At 39.9% G+C, this 27,689-nt stretch overlaps 1 protein-coding gene across 1 annotated transcript in view; it reads right to left on the reverse strand.

The window, feature by feature from the left end:
- Nucleotides 1–512: 512 nt before the first annotated feature.
- Nucleotides 513–27,689, reverse strand: part of lztfl1 (leucine zipper transcription factor-like 1) — an 83,979-nt gene continuing 56,802 nt past the window's right edge. The window contains exons 8-10 of the mRNA XM_059945627.1: nt 21,566–21,742; nt 6,133–6,236; nt 513–1,367 (exon numbers count right to left, since the gene is read on the reverse strand). Of these exons, the coding sequence (XP_059801610.1) occupies nt 1,349–1,367; nt 6,133–6,236; nt 21,566–21,742 (300 nt within the window). The 3' untranslated portion in view covers nt 513–1,348. The remainder of the gene's footprint in view (nt 1,368–6,132; nt 6,237–21,565; nt 21,743–27,689) is intronic.

Genomic DNA, 27,689 nt, shown 5'->3' on the forward strand with positions numbered 1-27,689 from the left:
AAGTAGCAAGTACTTTAAAAATATCCTGTTATTATAAATTCATTTTCTGACAGGGTAGAATGCAGTTGCTACGTGTTATAATAGTACAACATGAAGCCAACAACCTTTTGTTGATTCAGTAGGTTGAAGCACTCTAGACATGAGCTTTATTTGTCACACGTACAATGAAACATCGAAACATACAGTGAAATGCGTCATTTACATCAAATCAAATTAGCAAGGATTAGACTGGGGCAGCCTACCACGGTCATCAAACTTCCAGTGTCAACATAGCATGCCCACAACCTATAACCCTAACTGTACGTCTTTGGAATATAGGAGGAAACCAGAGCAGCTAGAGAAAACCCATGTAATCATGGGGAGAATGTATAAACTCCTGACAGACAGCAATGGGTATCATTTCCTGATTGGTGATCGCTGGTGCTGTAAAGTGATTGCACTGTTATGCTACCGTGCTTTCCATATTACCTAGGACTGGTGCAATAACAAAGCAACTGAGAAAATTCTTAATTTTTAAAATGTATTTTATTTTTAATAGATGAATACAAAAGCTAACGCAAGTTCCAACTTTCAAAGCAGAAATATATTTATTACTTAGAGGTGCAGCAATGTTTAACAGCAAAGAGCATTAAATTTCAAAAGAAATACAGTTATAGCACTAAAGTCTACATAATTGATGGAAAAATAGATTTAATAATATCTCTTAACTATTCAATGCATGATGAAATAATATACTGGCAAGGATATTCATCTCTAAGAAAGTCTTACAATAAGTTTCCTTTCTGCAAAAGCTGGTTCTGCAAAGGAAAGTACTGAAAAAGTCTTAGCAATATCATATACAATCACTACTCTGATTGATAATCAAAACTAAGTTATGACTGTGAAATCATGACCAAGAAACTCCCACAAGTGTTAACTTGAAAAAAGACACTTAAGTTTCTCTGAATTTAAGTGCCTGCACTTCAAGTAGATTTATTGGATTAAAATAATCTTGTCGATATGAGAACATAATGAGGGTCTGCAAGTTCTTTTACTTAAGCAAATGATAAGGTAATTCATTGCTTTGATTGAATCTTCATGACAGTACTAACTGTCCATCTGTTTTGTCAATAGAAATGACTAGTGATTCATGATTACAGGTTACAGCATCACTTAATGTATACGCATTCAAAAGTGCAGCTGTTCGCAAGAAAAGTATATGGACCCATGACATTAAAATATATGTAGCAACTTTTAATTTAAAGCAAAAATGTCAAAACAAACAATTCTAAATAAGATCCCTTAAATATGGAAAAAGATCATTAAAATTTATTTTCTGAAGCACCTTGACAAGAATCCAACAATGCCTTTAGTCTTCTGCTTCATACCTAAAAGTATTAGACACAGTTAGTGTTCTACTTACAGCAAGAATTTAAAAGTACAGACTCTAAATATCCCAAGCAATTTTTAAGACTATTGTTACTGATATAAAGAAATAACTGGAAATTTTCTACTTGGAACATATAACTTTTAATTTAGTACTCAACGCAAAAGACCCAATAACATACTGGTAATTAAAAAAGAAAAATTAGAAAAAGACAACTCGTCCATAAAAGCTGTTATCGAATACCATCACCAACAATAACTCATAACACTAACAAGGTCTTACCTTTGAAGGCTATGGGCCAAATTGTGGAAAATGGAATTAATTTGGGCAGACACCTGATGGCCAGTTGTCTCTGCACAACTCTAAAATTAAAACCAGCTATTTCCAGTTAACAAGAATTGTAGGGAAATTCCTGCTGACTATTACTCCTTTCTCCCTACCCTCCTTCCCTCATCCATTTCACCAAAGTGACAAAAAATGAACTCCATATCACCTAGTCTTTAAATGTAACTTTTTACAGTCACCAGCTTTTTATTTAAATATTCGTAGTAAATTTGCACCTATTACATAATAAGCCAGCTACCCATAACAAAGGCTAACTATGAAAGAAGTTAATTTTATTTATTGAATATGACCAAGGCTAGCAATATTTTATCTCAAAGGATCTGGAGCAGTTTGAATTCCTTACTTGAAAAGCTGGATTTCTTTTGAAGGTTCTCCAATGGTGTCATTAGATAGGAGTCCCAAGATTTAGACCCAACTACGACTAAGGAAGATCATGCTATTTTCAAGTCGGAATTACATGCAACTTGCAGAGACCACCAGCCTTCCACCTCCAATCCCCTAGAAGGTGTCATTCCCACATCCTTGCAGCTCTTGTTCTTTTAGAGGGTTGAATTCACAGATTTGGCCACGTCAGAAAAGCCTAGCTGTTTCACTGCAGAGCATTTTGCAGCCAAATTTTGTGTGCTTATAATGAGCAAAATGGCAGAGTACAGAACGTGGTGCTAATTAAATGGCCTGCTTTGTCTTGGTAAGCTTGGCAAGTGGTGTTAGAGCTACACTCATCCAGTCAAGTGCACAGTATTCCCATTTGCCTTATAGACTTTAAGGAGTCAGGAGGTGAATTACTTAGCACATATTACCCAACCTCTGAGCATTTATATAGCTGATCCAGTTAAATTGCTGGACAACAATCATTCCATTATGTTACATAAAGGATTCAATGAATGTCAAAAATAAACGGTTGCATAATTTTGTGAGATAAATGCTATTTGTAAATTATCAGCTACATCTTACTGACATCTAGATTTTGCTGCACATTGATATACGCTGATTATTATCTGAGTCATTAACTTAAGATGCAGCAAATGTCTGCAAAATCCCCACCTTTGACATTACAATGGGAGGGAAATTTATAATGAAACTTTTTGGTTGTGTCTGGAATTGCCCTGACAAACTCATGTGCCTAAATGAGGTCTGGTTGACTGCCTTTAATTATCACAACTTTCTTCCTTTGTACAAGCTGGGGCTTCAGTCAATAAATGGCATTTCCTTTGATTTCCATCTAATTAAATTTTACTAAGGATTTTCTGTTCTCCTTTACTAATGCCACACTCTGTTCAATACTGATTTCATATCAAGGAAAGTAATTCTCACCTCAACATTAAAGTAGTTCTATACTTAAATAACTTGTGACTTCAATTCTTCCCTAATTTATCCAATTCAAATAATCTGTCCAGATATTGAAAATCTAACTGGCTCCTACTTGAATCTTGCTGGTATTGATTTCAAAAGTACTCATCTCCCTCACCCATACATACTAAGTGTTTCCTTTTGCACAAGATATTAATCTGGTAGCTCTCCTCTCAATCTCTATTCCTACTGAATGGCAGAACCAGAAATGGGAATGGTACCAGAGATTGAGTCTAATTCAGAGCAAAAAGCAAACTGCATGAGGGACTCCAGAGGTCAAGCAGCATCTGTAGGGGAAAAGAAATTCTCAATGTGCCAGGTCAAGACACTGCAACAGGCTAGTGAATGGAGAGGAAGATAGTACAAAGAGGGGAGGTAGGTGGACCAAGAAGGATTATGGATGATGAATCAAATCAAGGTTTTGTTCAAAGACAATATGATTCTCTTTGTTTTCTATTAGATCATCCTAGTTGTACATGAGAAGCATTCCATGCACTTTTTCCAATCAACTGTGGGGCTAGAACTTTGTGAAACAATCTCCTCAGGGTCTTTAATGCATGATTTACTGCAGTGGATTTTGTAAATACGACTTATTTTTCTAGTTTACATTGGGCCTCATTATGACAATATCTTTTCTTTGAGCTGCAAAATTTGCAACCTTCTAAAATTTTCCAACTTCAGGCAAACTGGTCTCCATTGTTCCCTTTATCACATTTATCCCCTCTTTCGCTCTGTTATGTTAAAATGTTTGCTAATGGTCAGTACTCATGCTCCTTATCATCTAATTTGTCTGAACCTATTTCCACGTGGTCTTTTGCTTTCAATCGTCCACTTTTCCTCCATATCTGAGAAAGAGCCCCAGAAGCCAAATATTAAATATTTCTCTTTCTTCAGATGCTGTTTAACCTGTGGTGGGAAATGGACAGTTAATATTTCAGGTTGAGACCCTGAAATGAAATCGTAGAAGGAAGATAGCTAGTATAAAGAGGTGAGGGGAAGGGGTAAAGCTGATATGCCATAGACAGATGTATGTAAAAATAAAACCTTCTCAAAACATCTTCCATTGTTACTAGTGGATACAATTTTCATTTTGTCCCTTCTTAGCTAATGGCTGGGGGAATCATTGTGTTATTCTTCATTGAGAACTTACAATTAATGCCACTTTTCATGACATCCCAGAACTTTTTAAATAAAAAAAGTCAATTTGCAACAAACAATGGTCAGGTAATAAACTCAAGAGATTCTACAGATGCTGGAAATCCAGAAGAACAAACACAAAAATGCTAAAGGAACTCAGCAGATCAGTCAGCATCTATGGAGAGAAATGCAGAGTCAATTGTTCAGGCTGAGAACCTCCATCAGGACTGGAAAGGAAGAAAGAAGAAGCCAGAATAACAAGTTAGAAGAAGAACAAATCTGATAGACAAGGAGAGTAGACCATGGGAAGAAGGGAAGGAGCAGGTGCAAAAGAGGGAGGTGATTGTGAGGTGAGGAGTACAGAAAGGGTAAGAGTTGAGCCAGAATGGGGAATAGAAAAAGAGGGAAGAGAAAGGGGAGAGAAATTACTGGAAGTTAGAGAAATCGATGTACTTCCTGATTTCCTCATATTTCCATGAGGAAACCTGCAGATGCTGGAAATTCAAGCAACAGTCACAAAATGCTGGTGGAACGCAGCAGGCCAGGCAGCATCTCTTTTGCCAATCACCTTTCCAGCTCTTAGCTTCACCCCTCCCCTCCTGTCTTCTCCTATCATTTTGGATTTCCCCCTCCCCCTCCTACTTTCAAATCTCTTACTATCTTTTCTTTCAGTTAGTCCTGATGAAGGGTCTCGGCCCGAAACATCGACTGTACTTCTTCCTATAGATGCTGCCTGGCCTGCTGCGTTCCACCAGCAATTTGTGTGTGTTACATCCTGTCCAATTGTAAGCTACCCAGAGCCTCCAACCTGACAGCATTCTTTTGTCCCTCCGACTGAGGGTGATCTCATTGTGGCAGTAGAGGAGGCCATGAACCAAAATATTGGAACAAGAATGGGAAGGTGAATTAAAATGAGTGGCCACCAAGAAAGCTCACCCTTTGTGGCGGACAGAGTGAGGGTGCTTGGTGAAGTGCTTCCCAATCTACGTCAGGTCTCACTGGCCACATCAGGAGTTCTGTATATAGTAGATGACTGCAACAGATTCGCAGGTTGCATCACTGAAAGGACTGCTTGGGGCTCTAAATGGTGGTGAGGGAGGAGATGTTGGGGCAGGTGTAGCACTTGTCCCACTTGCCAGGATAAGAATTAGGAGGATGTTCAATGGAGAGGGAAGGGTGAACAAGGAAGTCACGTAGAGAGCAATCCCTGCAGAAAGCAAAATGGAATCAGGAAAGATGTGTTCTGTGGTAGGAACCTGTTGAAGATGGCGGAAATTATGGAGAATTATGTTTTGGATGGGGTGGTAGGCAAGGACAAGGGGAACCGTATCCTTGTTATGGTGAGGGCAGATATCTGTTCTCATTCCATCTCCTCGGTCAGGTAACCTGCTTTTAGTGATATTCATTGTAGATAATTAATAAACAAGATACTATGGATGATGACTCTGGTTTTGTGTTCATCTTTGAAATGTGCTGTACAATTGCAGCAGAGTGCACTATGCTGGGAGAGGGGCTTGATAAGGTAACTTCATTGAAAGTGGGCAAATAGCACAAATGTAATGAAAAGGCATTTAAGCACTGCAAATAAATCACTTAATCTTCCGTAAAACCATAAATACGATGAGGAAGCAATGTGTATTCTGCTGACATCACTGAGATTTACTTCCTCTGCACTCTCATCAAAATGTATTCCTTTTGTCAGAGTAGGACTAGAGCTACTTAACTGATACAGTATAGTCTTATCCAAAAATTGCTTAAGATTGGGTATTGACTTCCAGATAAAATGTGATGACAGATTTAAATATCACTGAAGAAATAATTAGATACTGAAATATGAGGGTTTACAGTATTACTGAACAGCTGAATAAAAATGGCCAAGTTCAAATTGTACTGTGGAATATAGTCAAGAATCATTATTCGTTATGCCAACTTACTGTGAAAGGCGTTTGCGTAATTCCTTTACTTGCTCATTCTTCTTTGTTAATAATTCTTTCATGTTGCGATAAGCGGCTGTTTCCTGAAATTTCTTCTCTAATTCCTGTGAATCAAATTAAGATTTAATTGAAAGAGTATCACATAATTTGGCATTCAAACAGAACATTTATGACTGACTCCTCAACTTTTTCTCTCTAGTCCTAATGAAGGGCCTCAGCCAGAAACATCAACTACACACTTTTCCTTAGATATTGCCTGGCTTGCTAAGTTCCTCCAGCATTTTGTGTGTGTTACTTGGATTTCCAACATCAACAGGTTTTCTCTTATTTATGACTGAGTGAGGCTTTCCAGTTTGAAAGTTCAGTATAAGTTCGAAGTAAGCTTATTATCAAAGTACATATATTTCACCATATACAATCCTAAGGTTCATTTTCTTGCAAAAACCCATTAATAGAATAATGAAAAAATGCACCAATTGGGCATTCAATCAGTGAGCAAAAACAACTGTGCAAATACAAAAACAAAGAAATAATAACTAACTACACAAACAAGCAATAAATATCGAGAACATGACGTGAAGAGTTATTGAAATTGAATCCATAGGCTGGACCGAATTGAAGTAGAGTGAAGTTATTCCCTTTGATTCAAGCACCTGATGGCTGAAGGGTAATAACCTGGCGGTCCAAGTCCTGAGGCCATGTATCTTTTTCCTAATGGCAGCAGCAGGAAGAAAGCATGACCTGGGAGGTGGGAGTCCCTGATGATGGATGTTGCTTTCCTATGACAACACTCCATGCAGATGTGCTCAATGCTGGGGAGGCCTTTACCTGTGTCTGGACTGCATCCACTACTTTTGTAGGATTTTCTTTTCAGGGGCATTGGTGTTTCCACACCAATGTGATGCAGCCAGTCAATATACTCTCCATCAAACATTTATAGAAGCTTGCCAAGTTTTACATGTCATGATGAATCTTCACAAATTCCTAAGAAAGTAGAAGTGCTGCCGTGCTTTCTTTATAAAGTGTTGGACAGGTCCTCTAAAATGGTAATACCAAGAAATTTAAAGTTGCTGACTTACTCCATCTCTGATCCTCTGAAACGGACTGGCTCATGGACCCCTGGTTTCCTCCTCCTGAGGTCAATAATCAGCTCCTTGATCTTGCTAATATTGAGTAAGAGGTTGTTGGTATGGCATCACTCAGTCAGATTTTCCATTTTCCTCCTTTAGGCTGATTTGTCACCACCTTTGACTCAGCAAACTTGAATATGGCATTGAAGCTGGGGTTAGCCACGCCATCATAAGTATAAAGTTAGCAGTGCAGGAGGTTAAGCACACAGCCTTATGGTGCACCTGTACTGATGAAGATTATGGGGGAGATGTTGTTGCTAATCTGAACTGACTGGGATCTATATTTGAGGAAATGGAGGATCCAATTGCACAAGGAGGTACTGAGGCCAAGATCTTGAAGCTTATTGATTAGTTTTGAGGGGATAATAGCAAGTTGCACTCAATGAAGAGCATCTTGATGTACACATCTTTGCTGTTCAGATGTTCCAGGGTTGAGTGAAGAGCCAATGAGAAGAGTTGCATTGTGCTGGTAGGCAAATTGGAGCAGATCCAAGTTGTGTATGGGGCAGGAGGTGATATGTTGATAGGAGAGTTCTAATAAAATAGCAAAACACTTTATCTCCCATCATTTATAATGATGAATATATGCTTCTGTTTTCTCTGGGCAGAGTCTACTTTGGCACAAAGCACAAAATGAGAAATAAGAAACTGGCTGGCCCATTATAATCACAGAGTAACAGCACAGAAGTGAGCTCTTCAACCCAAATCATTCAAGCAACCAGGATGCCTTTCTGAGCTTGTCCCATTTGCCTGAGTTTGATCCATATTCCTCTAGGTTTTTTCTATCCATATACCTACCCAATATCTTTTAAATATTGTAATTGTACCCAGCTCTACCACTTCCTTTGGCAGCTCATTCCATTTACTTACCACTGTCAAGTTGAAAAACATGACCTATGGGTCTCCTCTAGATATTTCCCTTCTCACTTATGCCCTCTAGCTTTTGAACGTCCCTACCCTGGGAAAAAGACTGTATTGTTCCGCCTAATCTCATGATGCGACAAACCTCTATAAGGCTTCATTGATGAGACTTTTACTTGGGTGATCGCACACAGGGTACAAGTCGCAGATAGATGGGTAACCGTCAGGAAACACAAAGGAAGTACAGGGTGCTCCTGTGGCCATTCCCCTCAACAGCATATATCACTTTGGATGCTGCTGGGGGGGGCATGATTTATCAAGGTATAAGAGCAGCAGCCAGGTCAGTGGAACTATAGCCCACTCTGAGGCTCAGCAGGAAGGGTAGTCAGGCACAACAATAGTGATAAAAGACTTGTTAGTTAGGAGGACAGACAGAAGATACTGTTACAGTGGAAGAAATACAATTGTGTTGCCTCCCAGGTGTCAAGATCTAGGATGTATCTGAGTGGCTGCAGAAAATTCTTCAGTGGAAGGGTGAACAGCCAGAGGTCGTAGGACACATCAGTACAAACACAGGCAGAACAAGGGATGGGGTCCTGCAGAATTAGTATAAGGAGTTACAGTAGATAAATTAAAATGCATATAAGAGCTTAGGAGAATCAGTGGCACCTAACGGCGACTCCTTCGCTTGCATCTTCAGAAACAGCTCTATTTCCATCTTTAATGTCTCTATTTTTCCCTTTCAGGGTTCTTTTGAAGGCCCTGACCTAGAGTTACATGCTGACTACATTTCTTTGTGGGAATGACACCCCCTCTTGGGGTTCCACAACTGGCTGTTATTTGGCATGTCAAGGACGCGACATAAGAGCTTCGCTCGCCTTCGGAGGTCTGAGATTTCGTGGCTCTGGAGACGGGGGACGGGAAGCATACGTCGCTTTTAGTCCACTGGGTACAAATGAATCCCTTGACAAATATGAGGTATAAGAGCATGCGTAAGAGGGAGATCTGAAGGGCAAAAAGAAGGTATAAGAAGGTATGAGATAGATTTATCAAGCAGGGTTAAAGATATCTAAAGAGATTTAGTTACATTAAAAGGGTGACTAGGAAGAGACTAGGTCCTCTTAAAGACCATCAGGAGACTATTTATGGAACCGCAGGAGATGGCCAAGATTATTAATGTCTATTTGTCATTGGTTTACCAAGGAGAATATCATGGATAGCGAAGAAATTAGGGTATTACGCAGGGAGATCTTGGGACATGTGCATATTATAAGAAACGAAGTATTTGCAGCCTTGAATTATACTGAGGTGGGCATATCCCGAGCCTGACCAGCTACACCCCTAGACCTTATAGGTGGCTACAGAAAAATTGTGAAAGCCCTTGCGTGATATTTCTTCATCATTTGCCATTGGCCAAGTTCCAGAAAATGGAGGGTGATAAATGTTGTTCCATTGTTCAAGGGTAGTAAGGACAGTTCAGGACAATCGACTGACTTCAGTGTAGGAATGTTACTGGACGGAATTCTGAATGATAAAATCTACCATTACTTGGATACTGATACCATTACTGATCAAGAATAGTCAGCATGGTTTTGTGCATGGAAGGTCATGCCTGTCAAATCTTTTGGAGTTTTTTTAAAGTTACCTTTTCAGGCATCTCCTGAGTTAAAACAGACAGATGAAGGGAGGGCAGTGGACATTGTTTATATGAACATAACTAAGGCTTTTGACAAGGTTCCATATGGCATATACACTGATCTGGTTGCATGGGATTCAGAGGGAGGTACCCTAGATGGATTCAGAATTGGCTCAATAATGGGAAACAGACATTAGTGGTTGAAGGTCGATTCTCTGACTGGAGGCCTGTGACAAGTGGTGTGTCACAGGGATCGGTGCTGGGTCCATTGGTGTTTGTTATCAATATCAACAATCTAGATGATAATGTAGTAAACTGGATCAGCAAATTTGTGGAAGTTATCAAGATTGGGGGTGTAGTAGACAGAAAGGAAGTCTCTCAAAGCTTGCAGGTGGATCATGGACAAACTGAAACAATTGACTGAAAAATGGCAGGTGGAATTTAATGCAGAGAAGTATGAGGTGTTACACGTTGAGAGGACAAACCAGGGTAGAATTTGCATGGTGAATGGTAGGGCGCTACGGACTGCCATAGAACAGAGGGATATGGAAATACAGATTCATAATTCCTTGAAAGTAGTGTCACAGATAGCTCGCAAAGAGAGGTTTTGGCACACTGGCCCTCATAAATTAAAATACAGTACTGAGTACAGGAATTGTAATGTTATATTGAAGTTGTATCAGAGTCTAATTGAGAGTACTATGTATAGTTCTGGTCATACCTTTGGGAAAGATATCAATAAGATTGAAAGAGTGCAGAGAAATCTTACAAGGATATTGCCAGGACTTAAGGATCTGAATTATAGGGAATGGTTGAATAGTTAAGACTATTCCCTAGAGCACAGGAGAATGAGAGGAAATTTGATAGAGGTATACAAAATTATGAGGGGTATAGATAGGGCAAGTGCAAGCAGGCTTCCTCTACTGAGGTTGGGTGAGACTAGAACTAGAGGTTATGGGTTAAAGGTAAGGGGAATTCAGAGGGTGGTGAGAGTATGGAAAGAGATGATAACGAAAGTGGTGGAATCTGGTTCAATTTCAACATTTCAGAGAAATTTGGACAGGTACATGGATGGGAGAGGTATGGAGGTATGGTCCAGCTACAGGTTGATGGACTTGGCAGATTAATAGTTTGACCAAGGTGAGCCAAAGGACCCGTTTCTGTGTTGTAGTGACCGTTGACTAAATTAGGGGTCTTGGTGATAGTCAAGCATGTTACAATGGATTACACAGAGATCTTGATCAATTAGAGAGATGCACTGAGGAATGGCAACTAGACTTCAACTTACATGCATTTTAGAAATTCAAATCAGAAAAAGACCTACAAAGAATACAGGGCACTGACGAAGCTTATGGAATAGAGGAACCTGAGAAAACAATGCACAGTTCACTGAAAGCAGCCATGGAAGTAAACAAGGTGGTGCAGAGAGCATAATTAGTCAGGACATCACACTTAAGAATAGAGACATTCTATGTAAGTCAATGGTGAGACTGCACTTGGAATATTACATAAATACAAGAGATTCTGCAGGTGCTGGAAATCCACATAAAATGTTGGAGGGACACAGCCCGGCAGGGACTGTCTATGGAGAGGAATGACAGTCATCATTTTGGGAATATACATTGAAATTAAATATCTTTATTGTCATTGCATTGTACAATTTGTCATGCACCAATACAGCGAAAATGAGTTTGCAACTCTCATACTCAATGTGAGTCCCCTCCTCTACTCCCTTTACACCCATGACTGTGCTGCCACACACAGCTCTAATCTGCTGAGCAAATCTGCAGATGATACAGCATTGATCGGCTTTATTTCTCACAGTGACGGGACAGCCTACGGAGGAGAGGTTAACACCCTGACACGGTGGTACCAAGATAATAACCACTCCCTCAATGTCCAAAAAACAAAAGAGCTGATTGTCGATTACAGGAGGATGGAGCCAGGCTCGCTCTGAACAACATCAATGCAACTGCAGTTGAGAGGGTGAGTAGTTTCAAGTTCCTCAGTATGCACATCACTGAAGATATTACCTGGACTGTACATACTGGCTGTGTGGCAAAAAAAAAGCACAGCAGCGTCTCTTTCACCTCAGGCGATGAAGAAGTTTGGCATGAACCCCCAAATCCTCACGACCTTCTACAGGGCACCATTGAGAGCATCTTGACTGGCTGTATCACTGCCTGGGTCGGGAACTGCACCAACCTTAATCGCTGGGCACTGCAGAAAGTGGTGCATCTGTGAATATGAACTTCCTTCCACTGAGGACTTTTACAGCAGCAGCTGTGTAAAGAAGGCCTAGAAGATCATCAGGGTCACCAGTCACCCCAACCATAAACTATTTCAGCTGCTTCCATCTGGCAAATGGTACTGTGGCGTTAAGGCCAGGGCCAACAGGCTATAGGACAGCTTCTTTCTATAAGTCATTAGACTTATAAATTCACATCTGTACATTGCAACAGAGACATAACGCAAAAATTTTTACTCCCTCACATTGTGGGATGGATGTAAGATTTAAATAAATTCAAATTACTACTTCTCCAGCATCACTTTTTATCAGTCGGATATCCATTCGTTTCTCTTTTACTCTTCATATATCTAAAAAAACTTTCTGTATTCTCTATATTATTGGCTAGCTTACTTTCATATTTTATCTTTCTCTCTTTATTACTCTTTTATTTGCCTTCTGTTGTTTTTTAAAAGCTACCCAATTCTTCACCCCACTATTTTTTGCTGTATCATATGCCCTCTCTCTTGCTTTTATACAGTCTGTAACTTCCCTTGTAAGCCATGGTTGCCTCAATCTCACTTTAGAATACTTATTCATCTTTGGGATGCATCTTTCCTGAGCATTCCAAATTGCTTCCAGAAATTCCAACCATTGCTGTTCTGTCGTCATCCCTACTACAGTCCCTTTCTTACATCTGATTTTAGCTTCTCCCTCGCAAACTGCAGGGTGAATTCTATCATATTATGATCAGTCTTCTAAGGGCTCCTTTACCTTAAGCTCCTCAATCAAATCTGGGCCATTACATAACACTCTATCCAGAATTGTCATTCCCATAATGGGCACAACCACAAGCTGCTCTAAAATGCCATCTTGTAGGCATTTTACAAATTCCCCCTCTCGGGTTCTAGCACCAATAATTTTTTTTTCCTTTTTACATGCCTTTTCTATCTGTTGTTGTAGTTTGTAGCCCACATCCAGGCTACTGCTCAGAGGCCTGTGTATAACTCCCAATGGGAAGTTTTTGCCCTTGCAATTTCTTAACTCTACCCATAAGGATTCTACATCTTCCGAACCTATGTCACCTCTTTCTAAGGATTTGATTTCATTTTTTAACTAACTAAGCCACCCAACCCCCTCAGCTTACCCTTTCAATACAATGCATATCCTTGGATGAAAAGCTCCCAACTATGATCTTCTTTCACTGATGACCACCTCATACCTGTAATCTCCAACTACAAGGTCATTTAACCTTATTCCATATACTGTGTGCATTCAGTCCTGTATACATAATCATTTTTGATTTTAGCATCCTGTTATACATTCATCCCACTGACTGCAATTTTGCCCTATCATCTGCCTGCCCTTCCACACACTCTCATTGCACACTGCATACCAACTGCCCAATCCTTAACCCTATCACTCTGGTTCCCATCCTCTGCCAAATTAGTCTAAACCCTCCCCAACAGCTCTAGCAATCCTGTCTATCTACTGGAAATTGCAGGTTTTCCAAGTATACACCCACAATCATAATCCATCACTTTATAAACCTTAAATACTAGTGGTCAATGATTTTTCCAATAGCTTTTGTATAGATGGTATGTTGCAATACACAAGACTTAAAATTGTAACTCAAGAAATTTGAGGAAACTATGAGAGATATTCTGGGCTTCATACAATGCCTGTGTTTTGTCATATTTAGCAATGGTTCCACAATGTCTCTGAGGAAAATCCCAGCAACTCAACAAAATAGCTTTTCTCCCTCATGGAAAAGACCACAGAATTCTACAATTCTGTCTTTAACACAGAAAATCAGAGCAGGAGTCATTCTGGTTATTATGCCCAATTAACCACTTCAATATGCTGTTCCTACCATCTCCTCATATTGCTTAATACTTCAGTATTATTCTACTTCTAAATTAGCCTATTATTTCACAAGCAGCAGAAGCACTTTCATTTACTCTGGTGATTTGGTGGAGACTTCAGACTTCTGGTAAGATGGCTGCTTGCTCAGATGTAACTGGTTTTATGGGGCCAACCTAAGGTGTTACTGTCTTTTTAAAACATTTTTTACGATAGCAAGACCCTGCTGGACATTAAGAACTTAAAGTACTTAATGCAAGATGCTTGTTGGCAGAGAAACTGAAGAAACTGAATTTGGTACAGACTGTGATGCTGCCTGTGACAGAGAGGCGTTGGTGCATGAAGGAGGTGATGTTGGAGACGGGCACTCCACCAGAGTGCCAGAGGCGGTGCGGTGCATTGTCTGTGCTGCCCCTCAGTGTTCACTGCAGAAGACAAGCTGTATTATGTTAGACTGCAGACTGCTGCATCTCTCATGGACTCAGGGACTTGGACTACATATTCTTGTGTGACTGTATTTTACTGCTATCTTATATGTACTATATGTACAGTGTGCTGTGTATGATTATTGGTACTGTGTTTTGAACTTTGGCCCAGAAGTAACTCTGTTTCATCTGGCTGTATTCTGGTATGGTTAAATCACAATTAAACTTGAACTAAATCTATAGCTTGTCTCTAAGCTATTTTTCCTCAATGAAAACTATGTTTTGTTTTTAAATGCTTCACAGAAGATCTGCTTCCTAATCTTAACATGGTTTACTGAAATTTCATTAATTCGGTTTCATATTTTCACATCCAATAAAGAGGCTCATGGACTCTTGCATGCATTTTTGATTGACACCATTTCATAGAATCATTGTGCCGCTACTAGTCAAAAATAGAACCAATTGCGATTCCTCATGTCTCAACATTCTGACTACAGTTGCATGTGTTAAGGTGTTTCAAGTCCTCATTCAGTTACTTTTTAATCTGATGAAAGTTTCAGTTTCCACCACCTTTTCAAATAAAGTCCAAACATCCCACCTATGCTTTGGATGAAAAACATTTCTTCAACTCACGTCAAATCCTTGTACCAATAACTTAAACTGACCCCTCTGCCAAGTGAAAGATGTCTTTCCTGTCCAAACTTTGTAGGATTCACAATATTTTGTGCATGTGCCCTTCTGCTTCCTTCATTTCAAAGAGGAGAGCTCCAGCCTAATAAATACCTTCTTATAAAAAAACCTCCAGTTCATCCATATAAATTTCCATTATAACTGTATATAAACTAATACTTTATATAGTTTGAACACAATTCCTGATTCCTATAGTCCATGCTTTAGCTGAAAAAGAGAAGTATGCCTTATGACCTCTCAATAACCTCCCTCCGATCTTCAGGGACCTGTGGACTCCTTGTTCCTCAATAATAGTTAGTCTTCTGATGTACCCATTCCATGGGTACCCATCATGGATGCCATCCATTGTTGATGCCATCAGTAACATTTGTCAACAACCTTTCTTGCCAAGGCAGGGCAGGGTCTCTAGCTCCCAAAAGCATGTAATTTCCTCTGTTAACTAATTTCAGTGTATTCAGTATTATTTATACAATATACTGAAAATCATAACATTTTTAGTAAAATCATGCCCTAGTAATTTTCCTCTTTCACCACTGTATATACGGGTTTTGACAGAGCACCACAAGGAGCTCTCTAGCAATATACAAGAGAGTCCTCCGAATGGCTGCAGTCAGTCTGCTGAAAAGCTGCTCCTTTTCAATTTGTGTACACAAAGACCTCCTCAAGATAGGCCAGCTACAGGCATCTGTCCAGGACCAACTGAAGGAGCAGTCTGGCAATCTAGCTGTAGAACATGGGTGAGTGTGTGTTCTTTCAAAGATGAAGGTCCCCTTGTGAAGTGGGGAAATTAGTACCCTGATCCCGCATATCAGGCCACCGTTTCTGGCATATATTAGTTCAAGTACACCATATCTCTTCCTAAGTAGGACAGCAATCTGCTCATGTTTGGCATCTTTCTGCACCTGCAAGAAGACAATCTGCTGAAATACAACACTTCTCTGTTGGAGATTATAACTGAGATTATACACAGTTATAAGTCAAGGACAGTATAAAAATAAAAGAGAAGTATAACATAGCAAAGATGAGCGGGAAGCCAGAGGATTGGGAAACTTTTAAAGAGCAACAGAAGATTACTAAAAAGGCAATACGTGGAGAAAAAAATGAGGTACGAAAGTAAGCTAGTCAAGAATATCAAGGAGGATAGTAAATGCTTCTTTAGGTATGTAAAGAGGAAAAAATTAGTTAAGACCAAAGTTGGGCCCTTGGAGACAGAAACGGGTGAATTTATTATGGGGAACAAGGAAATGGCAGACAAATTGAATAGGTACTTTGGATCTGCCTTCAAACTATCTCCCAGATGTAATAGTGGCCAGAGGGCCTAGGGTAACGGAAGAACTGAAGGAAATTCGCATTAGACAGAAAATGGTATTGGGTAGATTGATGAGACTGAAGGCTGATGAATCCCCAGGGCACTTAAGGAGGTGGCTCTAGAAATCATGGACACATTGGTAATCATTTTCCAATGTTCCATAGATTCAGGATCAGTTCCTGTGGATTGGAGGGTAGCTATTGTTAGCCCACTTTTTAAGAAAGGAGGGAGAGAGAAAACAGGGAATTATAGATCAGTTAGCCTGACATCAGTGATGGGGAAGATGCTGGAGTCGATTATAAAACATGAAACAGTGGCACATTTGGATAGCAGTAACAGGATTTACAAAGTGGAAGTCATGCTTGACTAATCTTCTGGAATTTTTTGACGACGTAACTAGGAAAATGGACAAGGGAGAGCCAGTGGATGTAGTGTACCTGGACTTTCAGAAAGCCTTTGATAAGGTCCCACGTAGGAGATTAGTGGGCAAAATTAGAGCACGTAGTATTAGGGGTATGGTACTGACGTGGGAAGAAAATCAGTTGGCAGACAGGAAACAAAGAGTAGGGATTAACAGGTCCCTTTCAGAATGGCGGGTAGTGACTAGTGGGGTACCGCAAGGTTTGGTGCTGGGACCATAGCTATTTACAGTATACATTAATGATTTAGATGAAGGGATTAAAAGTAACATTAGCAAATTTGCAGATGACACAAAGCTGGGTGGCAGTGTGAAATGTGAGGAGGATGTTATGAGAATGCAGGGTGACTTGGACAGGTTGGGTGAGTGGGCAAATGTATGGCAGATGCAGTTTAATGTGGATAAATGTGAGGTTATCCACTTTGGTGGCAAGAACAGGAAGGCAGATTACTACCTGAATGTTATTAAGTTAGGAAAAAGGGAAGTACAATGAGATCTAGGTGTCTTTGTTCATCAGTCACTGAAAGTAAGCATGCAGGTACAGCAGGCAGTGGAGAAAACTAATGGCACATTGGCCTTCATAACAAGGGGAGTTGAGTATAGGAGCAAAGAGGTACTTCTGCAGTTGTACAGGGCCCCAGTGAGACCACACCTGGAGTATTGTGTGCAGTTTTGGTCTCCAAATTTGAGGAAGGACATTCTTGCTATTGTGGGATTGCAACGTATGTTCACGAGGTTAATTCCCGGGATGGCGGGACTGTCATGTGTTGAAAGATTGGAGTAAATGGGCTTGTATACACTGGACTTTAGAAGGATGAGAGGGGATCTGATTGAAACATATAAGATTATTAAGGGATTGGACAAGCTAGAGACAGGAAACATGTTCCTGATGTTGGGGGAGTCCAGAACCAGAGGCCACAGTTTAAGAATAAGTGGTAGGCCATTTAGAACAGAGTTCAGGAAAAACTTTTTTGCCCAGAGAGTTGTGGATCTATGGAATGCTCTGCCTCAGAAGACAGTGGAGGCCAATTCTCTGGATGCTTTCAAGAGAGAGTTAGATAGAGCTCTTAAAGATAGCAGAGTCAAGGGATATAGGGAGAAGGCAGGAACGGGGTACAGATTATGGATGATCAGCCATGATCACAGTGAATGGCGGAGCTGGCTCAAAGGGCTGAATGGCCTACTCCTGCACCTATTGTCTATTGCGATCAGCGAACTATTCACATATAACAACCCACTGCACCTGTGGAACCACAAGTTACTTATGGATTGTTTCCCTGCATCCAGTATCAATGTTTTTTAACTCTTAAATGGGATAAAATGTTTTTATGTAGCAATTAATATGAATCTGGTATCCACTAACTAAAAGGTTAAGTAAGCAGATTTATAGTTGCAAGAAAATGTCTGTGAATCCTTTGCAAATACCTGGTTTTTCTGCATTAATTACTCATAAAATGTGGTCTGATCTTCATCCAAGTCACAATAATACACAAACACAATCTGCTTCAATTAATAACACACAAACAATTGTACTTTTCATGTCTTTATTGAACACGTTGTTTACTCATTCACAGTCCAGGCTGGAAAAAGTATGTGAACGCTTGTATTTAAGGACCAGTAGAAGGTCCTTGAGCTGCAATAACCTCCACCAAACATTTCCTATAGTTGCTGATCAGACTTGCACATCAACAAGGAGGAATTTTAGACCATGCCTCCATACAAAACTGTTTCGGTTCATCAATATTTCTGGGAGACCTTGCATGAACATCCCCCTTCAGGTCATGCCACAGCATCTCAATTGGGTTCAGGTCTGACTTGGCCATTCCAAAACATTAAATTTCTTCTTTTTAAACCATTCTCATGCTGATTTACTCATTTTTCAGGTCATTGCCTTGTTGCATCATCCAACTATTAAGCTTCAAGGTGATAGACCTCTACCCTGGCAGCAAAGCAGCCTCAAATCATGATGCTCCTTCCACCATGCTTCACAGTTGTGATGAGGTTTTGGTGTTGGTGTGAGTACCCTTTTTCTACCAAGCATAGCAATATGCATTTCTGCCAAAAAGTTTAACTTTTGTCACTTCTGTCCAAGGAACATTGTCCCAGAAGTGTTGGGGAACATCCCAGATGGTCTTTTGCAAACTACTTGCTCAGCATTGTTCTTATAGTCAACACATGAACAGAGACTTTAGCAAGTTCTAGAGATTACTGCAGGTCTTCTATTACTCTTCGGTTCTTTTTCACCTCCTTCAGCATTGCACATTGTGCTTTTGGTGTGATCTTTGTAGGACGTCCTGTGGGAATAGTACTGAATTTCCTCCATTTGTAGACAATTTCTCTTACTGTGGACCGATGAACACTCAGGTCTTTAGATATGCTTTTGTAACCTTTTCTAGCTTCATGCATCTCGATAATTCTTCTCCTTAGGTCCTCTGAAAGTTGTTTTGATTGAGGCATGGTGCATATAAACAGATCTTTCTTAAGAAGAGGAGGCTCTGTCAGTAACTTGACTTACAAACATAGGAAACCTACAGGCCCTTTGGCCCACAAAGTTCTGCCAAACATGTCCCTACCTTAGAAATTACTAGGCTTACCTATAGTCTTCTATTTTTCTAAGCTCCATGTACCTATCTAAAAGTCTCTTAAAAGATCCTACTGTATCCACCTCCACCACCATTGCCAGCAGCCCCTTCCACACACTCACCACTCTCTGATTAAAAAACTTACCCGACATCTCCTCTGTGCTTACTCCCCAGCACCTCAAACCTGAGTCCTCTTGTGGCAACCATTTCAGCCCTGGGGAGAAAGCCTCTGACTATGCACATGATCAATGCCTCTCATCATCTTATACACCTCTATCAGGTCACCTCTCATCCTCCATTGCTCCAAGGAGAAAAGGCCGAGTTTTCTCAAACTATTCTCATAAGCTCTATGCTCCCCAATGCAGGCAACATCCTTGTAATTCTTCTCTTTACCCTTTCTATGGCTTCCACTTCATTATTGTAGTGAGGTGACCACAATCGAGCACAGTACACCAAGTGGGGTCTGATCAGGGTCCTATATAGCTGCAACGTTACCTCTCGGCTCCTAAATTCAATTTCACGTTTGAAGGCCAATACACTGCATGCCTTCTTAACCACAGAGTCAACCTGTGCAGCTGCTTTGAGCGTCCTATGGACTCGGACCCCAAGATCCCTCTGATCCTCCACACTGCCAAGAGTCTTATCATTATTACTATATTCTGCCATCATATTTGACCTACCAAAATGAACCACCTCACACTTATGTGGGTTGAACTCCACTGCCACTTCTCAGCCCAGTTTTGCATCCTATCAATGTCCCTCTGTAACCTCTGACAGCCCTCCACACTATCCACAACACACCCAACCCATGCGTCATCAGCAAACTTACTAATTTATCCTTCCACTTCCTCATCCAGGTCATTTATAAAAATCACGAAGAGTAAGGGTCCCGGATCAGATCCCTGAGGCACTCCACTGGTGACCACCAAACAGAATATGGCCTGTCTACACCACTCTTTGCCTTCTGTAAGCAAGCCATTTCTAGATCCACAAAGCAATGTCCCCTTGGATCCCATGCCTCCTTACTTTCTCAATAAGCCATGCATGGGGTACCTTATCAAATGCCTTGCTGAAATCCATATACACTACATCTACTGCTCTTACTTCATCAATGTGCTTAGTCACATCCTCATAAAATTCAATCAAGCTCGTAAGGCATGACCTGCCCTTGACAAAGCCATGCTGACTACTCCTAATCATATTATCTGTCTCCAAATATTCATAAATCCTCCCTCTCAGGATCTTCTCCATCAACTTACCAACCACTTAGGTAAGACTCACTGGTCTATAACTTCTTGGGCTATCTCTACTCACTTTCTTGAATAAAGGAACAACATTCGCAACCCTCCAATCCTCCGAAACCTCTCCCATCCCCATGAAGATGCGAAGATCATCGCCAGAGGTTCAGCAATCTCCTCCCTTGCCTCCCACAGTAGCCTGGGGTACATCTCATCCAGTTCCAGTGACTTATCCAACTTGATGCTTCCCAAAAGCTTCAGCACATCCTCTTTCTTAATATCTACATGCTCAAGCTTTTCAGTCTGCTGCAAGTCATCACTACAATCACCAAGATCCTTTTCCATAGTGAATACTGAAGTATTCATTAAGTATCTCTGCTATTTCCTCCGGTTCCAAACACACTTTCCCACTGTCATACTTGATAGGTCCTATTCTTTCACGTCTTATCCTCTTGCTCTTCACATACTTGTAGAGTGCCTTGGGGTTTTCCTTAATCCTGCCCGCCAAGGCCTTCTCATGGCCCCTTTTGGTTCTCCTAATTCCTTCTAAAGCTCCTTCCTATTAGCCTTATAATCTTCTAGATCTCTAACATTACCTAGCTCTCTGAACCTTTTGTAGGCTTTTCTTTTCTTCTTGACTAGATTTATTACAGCCTTTGTATACCATGATTCCTGTACCCTACCATAACTTTCCTGTCTCATTGGACTTTGTGTTCTTTTTATAGGGCAGGGTACCTCTACAACCCACATCTCCAATCTCATCTCATTGATCGGAACACCTGATTCCAAACAGCTTTTGTAGAAGACATTACCCCAGAGGTTCACATTCTTTTTTGAGCCTAGACTGTAATTGTTTAAATGGTGTACTCAGTATTGTAAAGAAGTACAATTGCTTGTACCATTTATCTTAATGCTCATTGAAATTAATTGATTTGTATGGATGATATGCAAGAGAAGTTCAATGTACCTTGGTACATGTGACAACAATAACTCTATTTACCAATTTACGAGCAATTATCCATTTCTATTCAATGAAGAAGAATTCAATACAAACCTTCTCAGCTAACAAAAGATCTTCTTGTACTTTTAGCAGATCATGTTTGGTGGCAATGAGATTATTTTCTAAACTTTTCTGGTTCTCACTGCTCTTATTCAGGCTCTTCTCAAAATCAGCCTTCAGTGTGGCCAATGTTGCTTCAAGATCAGCAACCTCCTGTGTTTTCAATTTGGACTAAGAAAATAGTTGAAATGTAATTGTTAATAACTGTAATGTAAAAGGACATTAGAAAATTAAATACAGTTGACTATTATACCTATTGTGTGCTTTTATACTTCAGTGCAATTCAATATGATCTGGGATTATTAAGTAATACATACCAAAGCACCATTCAGGCAGCCAACAGGAAGCAAGTAAATTTCAATTAAAATACGACTCTAGTCACAAACATGCAATAGACAACAATAACATTTATAAAAATATATCTATTCTTTAGTAATGTGGTTAAAAAAGTTTCAATTTTTTAAATAAAATAACTGGCATCTTCAACATCAAAACCACTTTTTGCACTTCATTATCAGGTTTCAATAAGAACAAAGAAATGGTTCCCAAATTTGAAAGCTCAGAATCATAGAAATTTATGAGTCTGAGTGCCCTGCTGCCCTTCCCCAACTCACAGACACACTCTCATCTTGCACTGGTCTCTTATCTTTTATTTCTGCTGTTTCACATATTTATATGACTGCTTGTTTTACTACAACAGCGCTCATAACATTGAACTATTTTATAAGCTTGCACCTTGTACGTTATGTCAGCCTGTCAATATTCAGGCCATGCCACTCAGTGACTTGTGCTATTATTATTTGAGACTGTGTGTACTGGATCATAACTCCATGTGCTGCGTGTGACTAAATCTACTCTGTTTTGCACTTTGGCCCTAGAGAAACAATGTTTCATTTAGTTGAATACACATGTATGAAACCATAAGAATAGTAACAGAATCAGGCCATTCGGGCCATTAAGTTTGCTCTATTATTCCATAATGGCTGATTTATTATCTCTCCCAACCCCATTCACTTGCCTTTTCCTGTCACCTTTGATGCCCTTACTAATCAAGAACCTGTGAACCACCACTTTGAATATACCCAATGGTTTGGCCTCCACAGCTAGCTGTGGAAATGCATTCCACATATTCATTACAGTCTGTCTAAAGAAATTCCTCCTCATCTGTTCTAAAGGGACATCCTTCTACTTAGAGGCTGCACCCTCTTGTCCTAGATTTCCCCCCCACTTTAGTAAGTAATGCCCCCATATCCACTCTATATTCAAAAGGTTTCAATGAGATCCCCATCATTCTTCTAAGCTCCTTCAAGTATAGGCCCAGATTCATCAAACACTCTTCGTACATTAATACTTTCATTTCCAGAATCATTCTCTTGACCATCTCCAATGCCAGCACATCATAAGGAATACAAAACTGATCAGAATATTCAAAATGCAGTCTGCCCAATGCCTTATAAAGCCTCAGCATTATGTCCTTGCTTTTATATTCTAGTCTTTTTGAAAGGAATGCTAACATTGCATTTGCCTTCCTTGCCACCGATTCAACCTACAAGTTAATCTTTAGGGATTCCTGCACCAGAACTCCCAAGTCCTTCTGTGCTCCTTATTTCTGAATTTTCTCCCTATTTAGAAAATTGTCTACACCTTTATTCCTTCTATCCAAATGTATAACTATACACTTCCCTATACATACTCTACCTGCCATTTATATGCCCATTGTCTAAGTCTCTCTGCAGACTCCCTGCTTCCTCAACACTACCTATCTTTGTATTGTCCATAAACCTGGCCACAAAGTCATCAATTCCATCATCCAGATTATTGAAATATAACATAAAAAGAGGTCCCAACAACAACCTCTGCAGAACACCTCTAATCACTGGCAACCAACAAGAAAAGGTCCCCTTATTCACACTCCATGCCTCTTGCCACTCAGCCAATCTTCTATTCATGCAAGTACCTGTCCTATAATACCATGGGTTCAGGTTAAGCAACCTCATGTGCAACACCTTGTTAAAGGCCTCTGGAAATTCAAGTAAAATCTCCTTTGTCTATTTTGTCTCTTATTTACTCAAATAATTCCATCAGATTTGTCAGACAAGATATCCCTTTTAAAGAAACCATACTGAATTTGGCTTATTTTATTATGTACCTCCAAGTACACCAAAACTTCATATTTAATCATGGATTCCAACATCTTTCCAACTGAAGTCAAGCTAACTGGCCTATAATTTCTGCTTTTTGCTTCACTCATTTTCCAATCCTCTGGACTCATTCCAGAATCTAGTGATTCATGAACGATCACTACTAATTCTTCCACAACCTCTTCAGCTACCTCTTTCCAAACCGTGGGTGTAGTCCACCTAGTCCAGTTGACTTGTCTACCTGCAGACCTTTCAGCTTCTAAAACACCTTCACCTTAGTAATTGCATCTACACTCACTTCTACCACAATACTCTCAAATTTCTGGCATACCGCTAGTGTCTTCCACAGTGAAGGCTGACACAAAATACTTAAAAGTTCATCCACTATTTCTTTGTCCCCAATTACTATCTCTCCATCTTCATTTTCCAGCCCCTTACCTGTCCCACTTGCTTGGCAGCTTCTCGTTATCCTCCTTCCCCTTCCCTCACCTTTTTATTCTGGCATCTTCCCCCTTCCTTTCCAGTCCTGAAGAAGGATCTCAGCCCTAAACATTTAATGACTGTTCATTCTTTTCTATGAATGATGCCTGACCTGCTGTGTTCCTCCAGCATTTTCTATAATTTGCTTTGGATTTCCAGTATCTGCAGAATTTCTTGTGTTTATGAGTAGGCAAATAAACTGGGATTTTAAAGTGTAAACTGTTGACATGGACTTTGTGTGCCAAGGGCCTGTTTCTGAGCTATATGAGAGCTGTTTGGGAAATGAAGGTAGGGATAAAAGTACACAAGTTCATAGAAGGCCATTAGCCACAGAGTAAAAAAGCTATCAGGTGCAGAAATGCTGCATTCTAGGGTACCAAGCAGCAGACAGCAGGAACTGGCTACAATTTCTTCTTTTTGAATAGTAGCACTCTTTGCAGAGGACTAAAGATTTATAAATATTTTTTTAAATAATCTATTTAAAAATAAGGGTGTAGAACAAAGAAAGGAGATCAAACATCTAAGAGGTAACAGGAGGTCTTCTAGAACCATAAACAGAGATGAAATTAATCGTGACTTGGAAGAACACGAGTTCATAAATGACAAATAATAGGCATTTTTAAAGACAACCACATGGGATCATGGGTGGACAGAAGAAATGCAGTTATGAGCAGAATGTTATTCAGAAAGCATTTGATAAAATCTTACATAACCGTTAATATTCTAAGATGGGTACTAAAGTGTTTGAGCATCAAACTAATTATGCCGAGAAGCAGAGTTATACTCTCCCCATCTCCTTCCATTAGAGAAAGTGGTTTCTCAGGGGAATACAGCTCCTTCTGATAGTTTATATTTTACTTGGGGTTAGGAGGCAAATTTTGAATATTGCAGGGACACAAAATTTGAACGTATAACCTTGTGAGGACTGTAGCAGACTTCAGGATGATGAATGGAAACGAAGATGAAATTTATCACAATGAAACATTGAAAGGTACATTTGGAAAGGAAACACCAACTGAACAGTACTATGTAGGAGTACAAAGAACAGAATATTCTGGGAATATTTGATGGCAAAAGGGAAATTTAATAAAGTGGTCACAATAAAATGTAGAATCTGAATTTGACAAAAAGCGGCATGGAGTTCTACTTTTATATATCATTCATCAGGCCTCAAATGCAGTATTTTTTCCACATGGAAAGGAAAATCTTGCAGAGAACTCATGAACTATGCTATGATGCCAGGAATGTAGCATTTATGGAATGTGTAGAAATTAGGGTGATGGTCAGAGAAGAGGGAAGGTTCAGAGATGGGGTGCGGCAGGTGATAATCAGACATGGGGAATGGCGAAGGAGAGGTCAGAGATAGGGAGAGTGCAGAGGTCAGTAAAGTAACATTATGAATACTCTGACAGTCCCTCCCACAGCACTATATGGCACAAATTAGTAAAACACTACACCTAACTGCTCGATCAGATGCAGTAGTTGATCCTTCTGAACGTTCAGTGATGATAACTTTACTCTCAGCAAAAGCAAACTGTTCTTTAGGGTGACATTGTAAGTGCGAAGTTTAGGTATTCTATCTATTTCTTCGTGAATTTCCTCTGGACACTCTATTTCCTCCCATTTCTTAAAGATTTATAGTCTGTAGGTTAGTTGACCCATAATGATTGGAAGAATCTGGGAAAGTCAATTAAAATGGGGGGAGAATAAAACAGGACCTGTGTGAAATTGATAGTCAACTCAGATTTGGTGGACTGAAGTGTGTGTTTCTGTGCTCTACAGCTCTATAACTAACTTATCACTGCTTAGTAACATTTTTTTTAAATATAATGAAAGTTGGTGCCCATCACCATTTCAGGCAGTGAATTCCAGAATTATTTCACATTGAACTAATAACTATCCAATAATTTATTTGTTAATAACTTTAAACCTGTCAGCCCAAAACATTGATCTGTGTTGAGGAATATAGCTGTTGTCTAACTAAAATTTCACGAATTTCTTATTCCCAATAGTCCTGTATTGTGAAGGATTTTGTTCATAAGAAATTTGGGTGTCTTGTGGATTTTGATTATGGATGTCAGTTCCTTCATAAAGCCAATAGAGGGACTGGGGTAGTGCAGGAAATCCTCAGACCAGGCCAAACATCACAAAACCAAGGTCAGAATACATGGCCACAAAACTCTGATGAATTTAGGAGCACCTAGTTTACTTGGTTGTACCAAAGCCAAGGCTGCAGACTAATGTAGGAAAATTTCTTATTTTACTATTACTGTTATTATTATTACTTCAGTTACATGGAGTGCATCCTTGATGTCAAATTTGTATACAATTCTTCCTACTCAAATGCTCCCGTCCTCTAGCAGGGGAAGGCTTTCGGTCCTTACACCCACATTGTTTTCCCAATTGCTTGCTGTAGCTGTATTTTAACTTTAAATGAATTGTGTACAAAGCACGAGGTACTTTTGAACAGCCATACTTTTTAACCTTTCATCATATAAAAACACTCTGCTTTTCTGTTTTTTCTACCAAAGTGGATTATTTCATACATTTTCAGTATTCTATGTGCTTCAACTTCATCTCTTCACTTAACAGACTTCTATCTTCCTAAAATCTCGCCACATCCTCCTCATAGCCCACACTGCCACCTAGCTTTGTAACATTATAAATCTAGACATATTATAATTCTCTTCCTCACCTAACTCGTAGATATAGATAATGAATGTGGTCCTTGGCAGCACTCTACTGGTCACAGTTTTCCACCCTAAAAATTACTCATTTATGTCTAATCATTTTTTATTCATTTATTGATTATCAATCCAATCTCATCCACAGATTTTCTTCAATAATCTTTTCTGTGGCATTTTATTTGAGGTCTTCTGATATTCCAAAGGTACAACATCAACTTGCTCCTTCTGCTGAGCTGGCATACTTTATTTCAGATTTCTTCTGATGTTGGTGAGGGGCCAGTCCTGATACTGGAACCTCATTCAATGCCAGTTCCTCTGTCAAGGGAGGTGAAGACTATGCAAATTGGGGTCAACCTCCAGTTGGTCTCCAGGGTTTGATGTGACATCAGGCCTGCCTAACAATCAATCTTTGGAGTCTCACACAATGCTAGCACTGCTCTTAGTTTGGTCTCCAAAATCCGTCATGGTATCAGGCCTGCTTGTTGATTAGCTTGTGGGGTGTCACATAGTGTTAGACTGATTCATAGTTAGCCTCTGGGCTTTTGCAGTGGCTTCCCTGTCCATTGGTCAGCCTATGGGGCTTCAAGTACTGAAAACCTGCCCACTGGTCTATTTCGAGAGCATTACATAGTGTCAGGCTTGCCAACTGGTCAGACTCCAAACCACGTCAGGCCTGCTGTTAATCAGTTTCTGGGGTCTCACATCATTCGATCTCCAGTCCAGTGTCCCTTTGCTTTAGTCTCTGCAATAAGGGATCTGTCTGACAGTAAATATCAATGGCACTCATCTCAGAACATAGAACGGTATAGA

Source organism: Hypanus sabinus, chromosome 20 (genome assembly GCF_030144855.1).
Source record: "Hypanus sabinus isolate sHypSab1 chromosome 20, sHypSab1.hap1, whole genome shotgun sequence".
Classification (NCBI taxonomy): domain Eukaryota; kingdom Metazoa; phylum Chordata; class Chondrichthyes; order Myliobatiformes; family Dasyatidae; genus Hypanus; species Hypanus sabinus.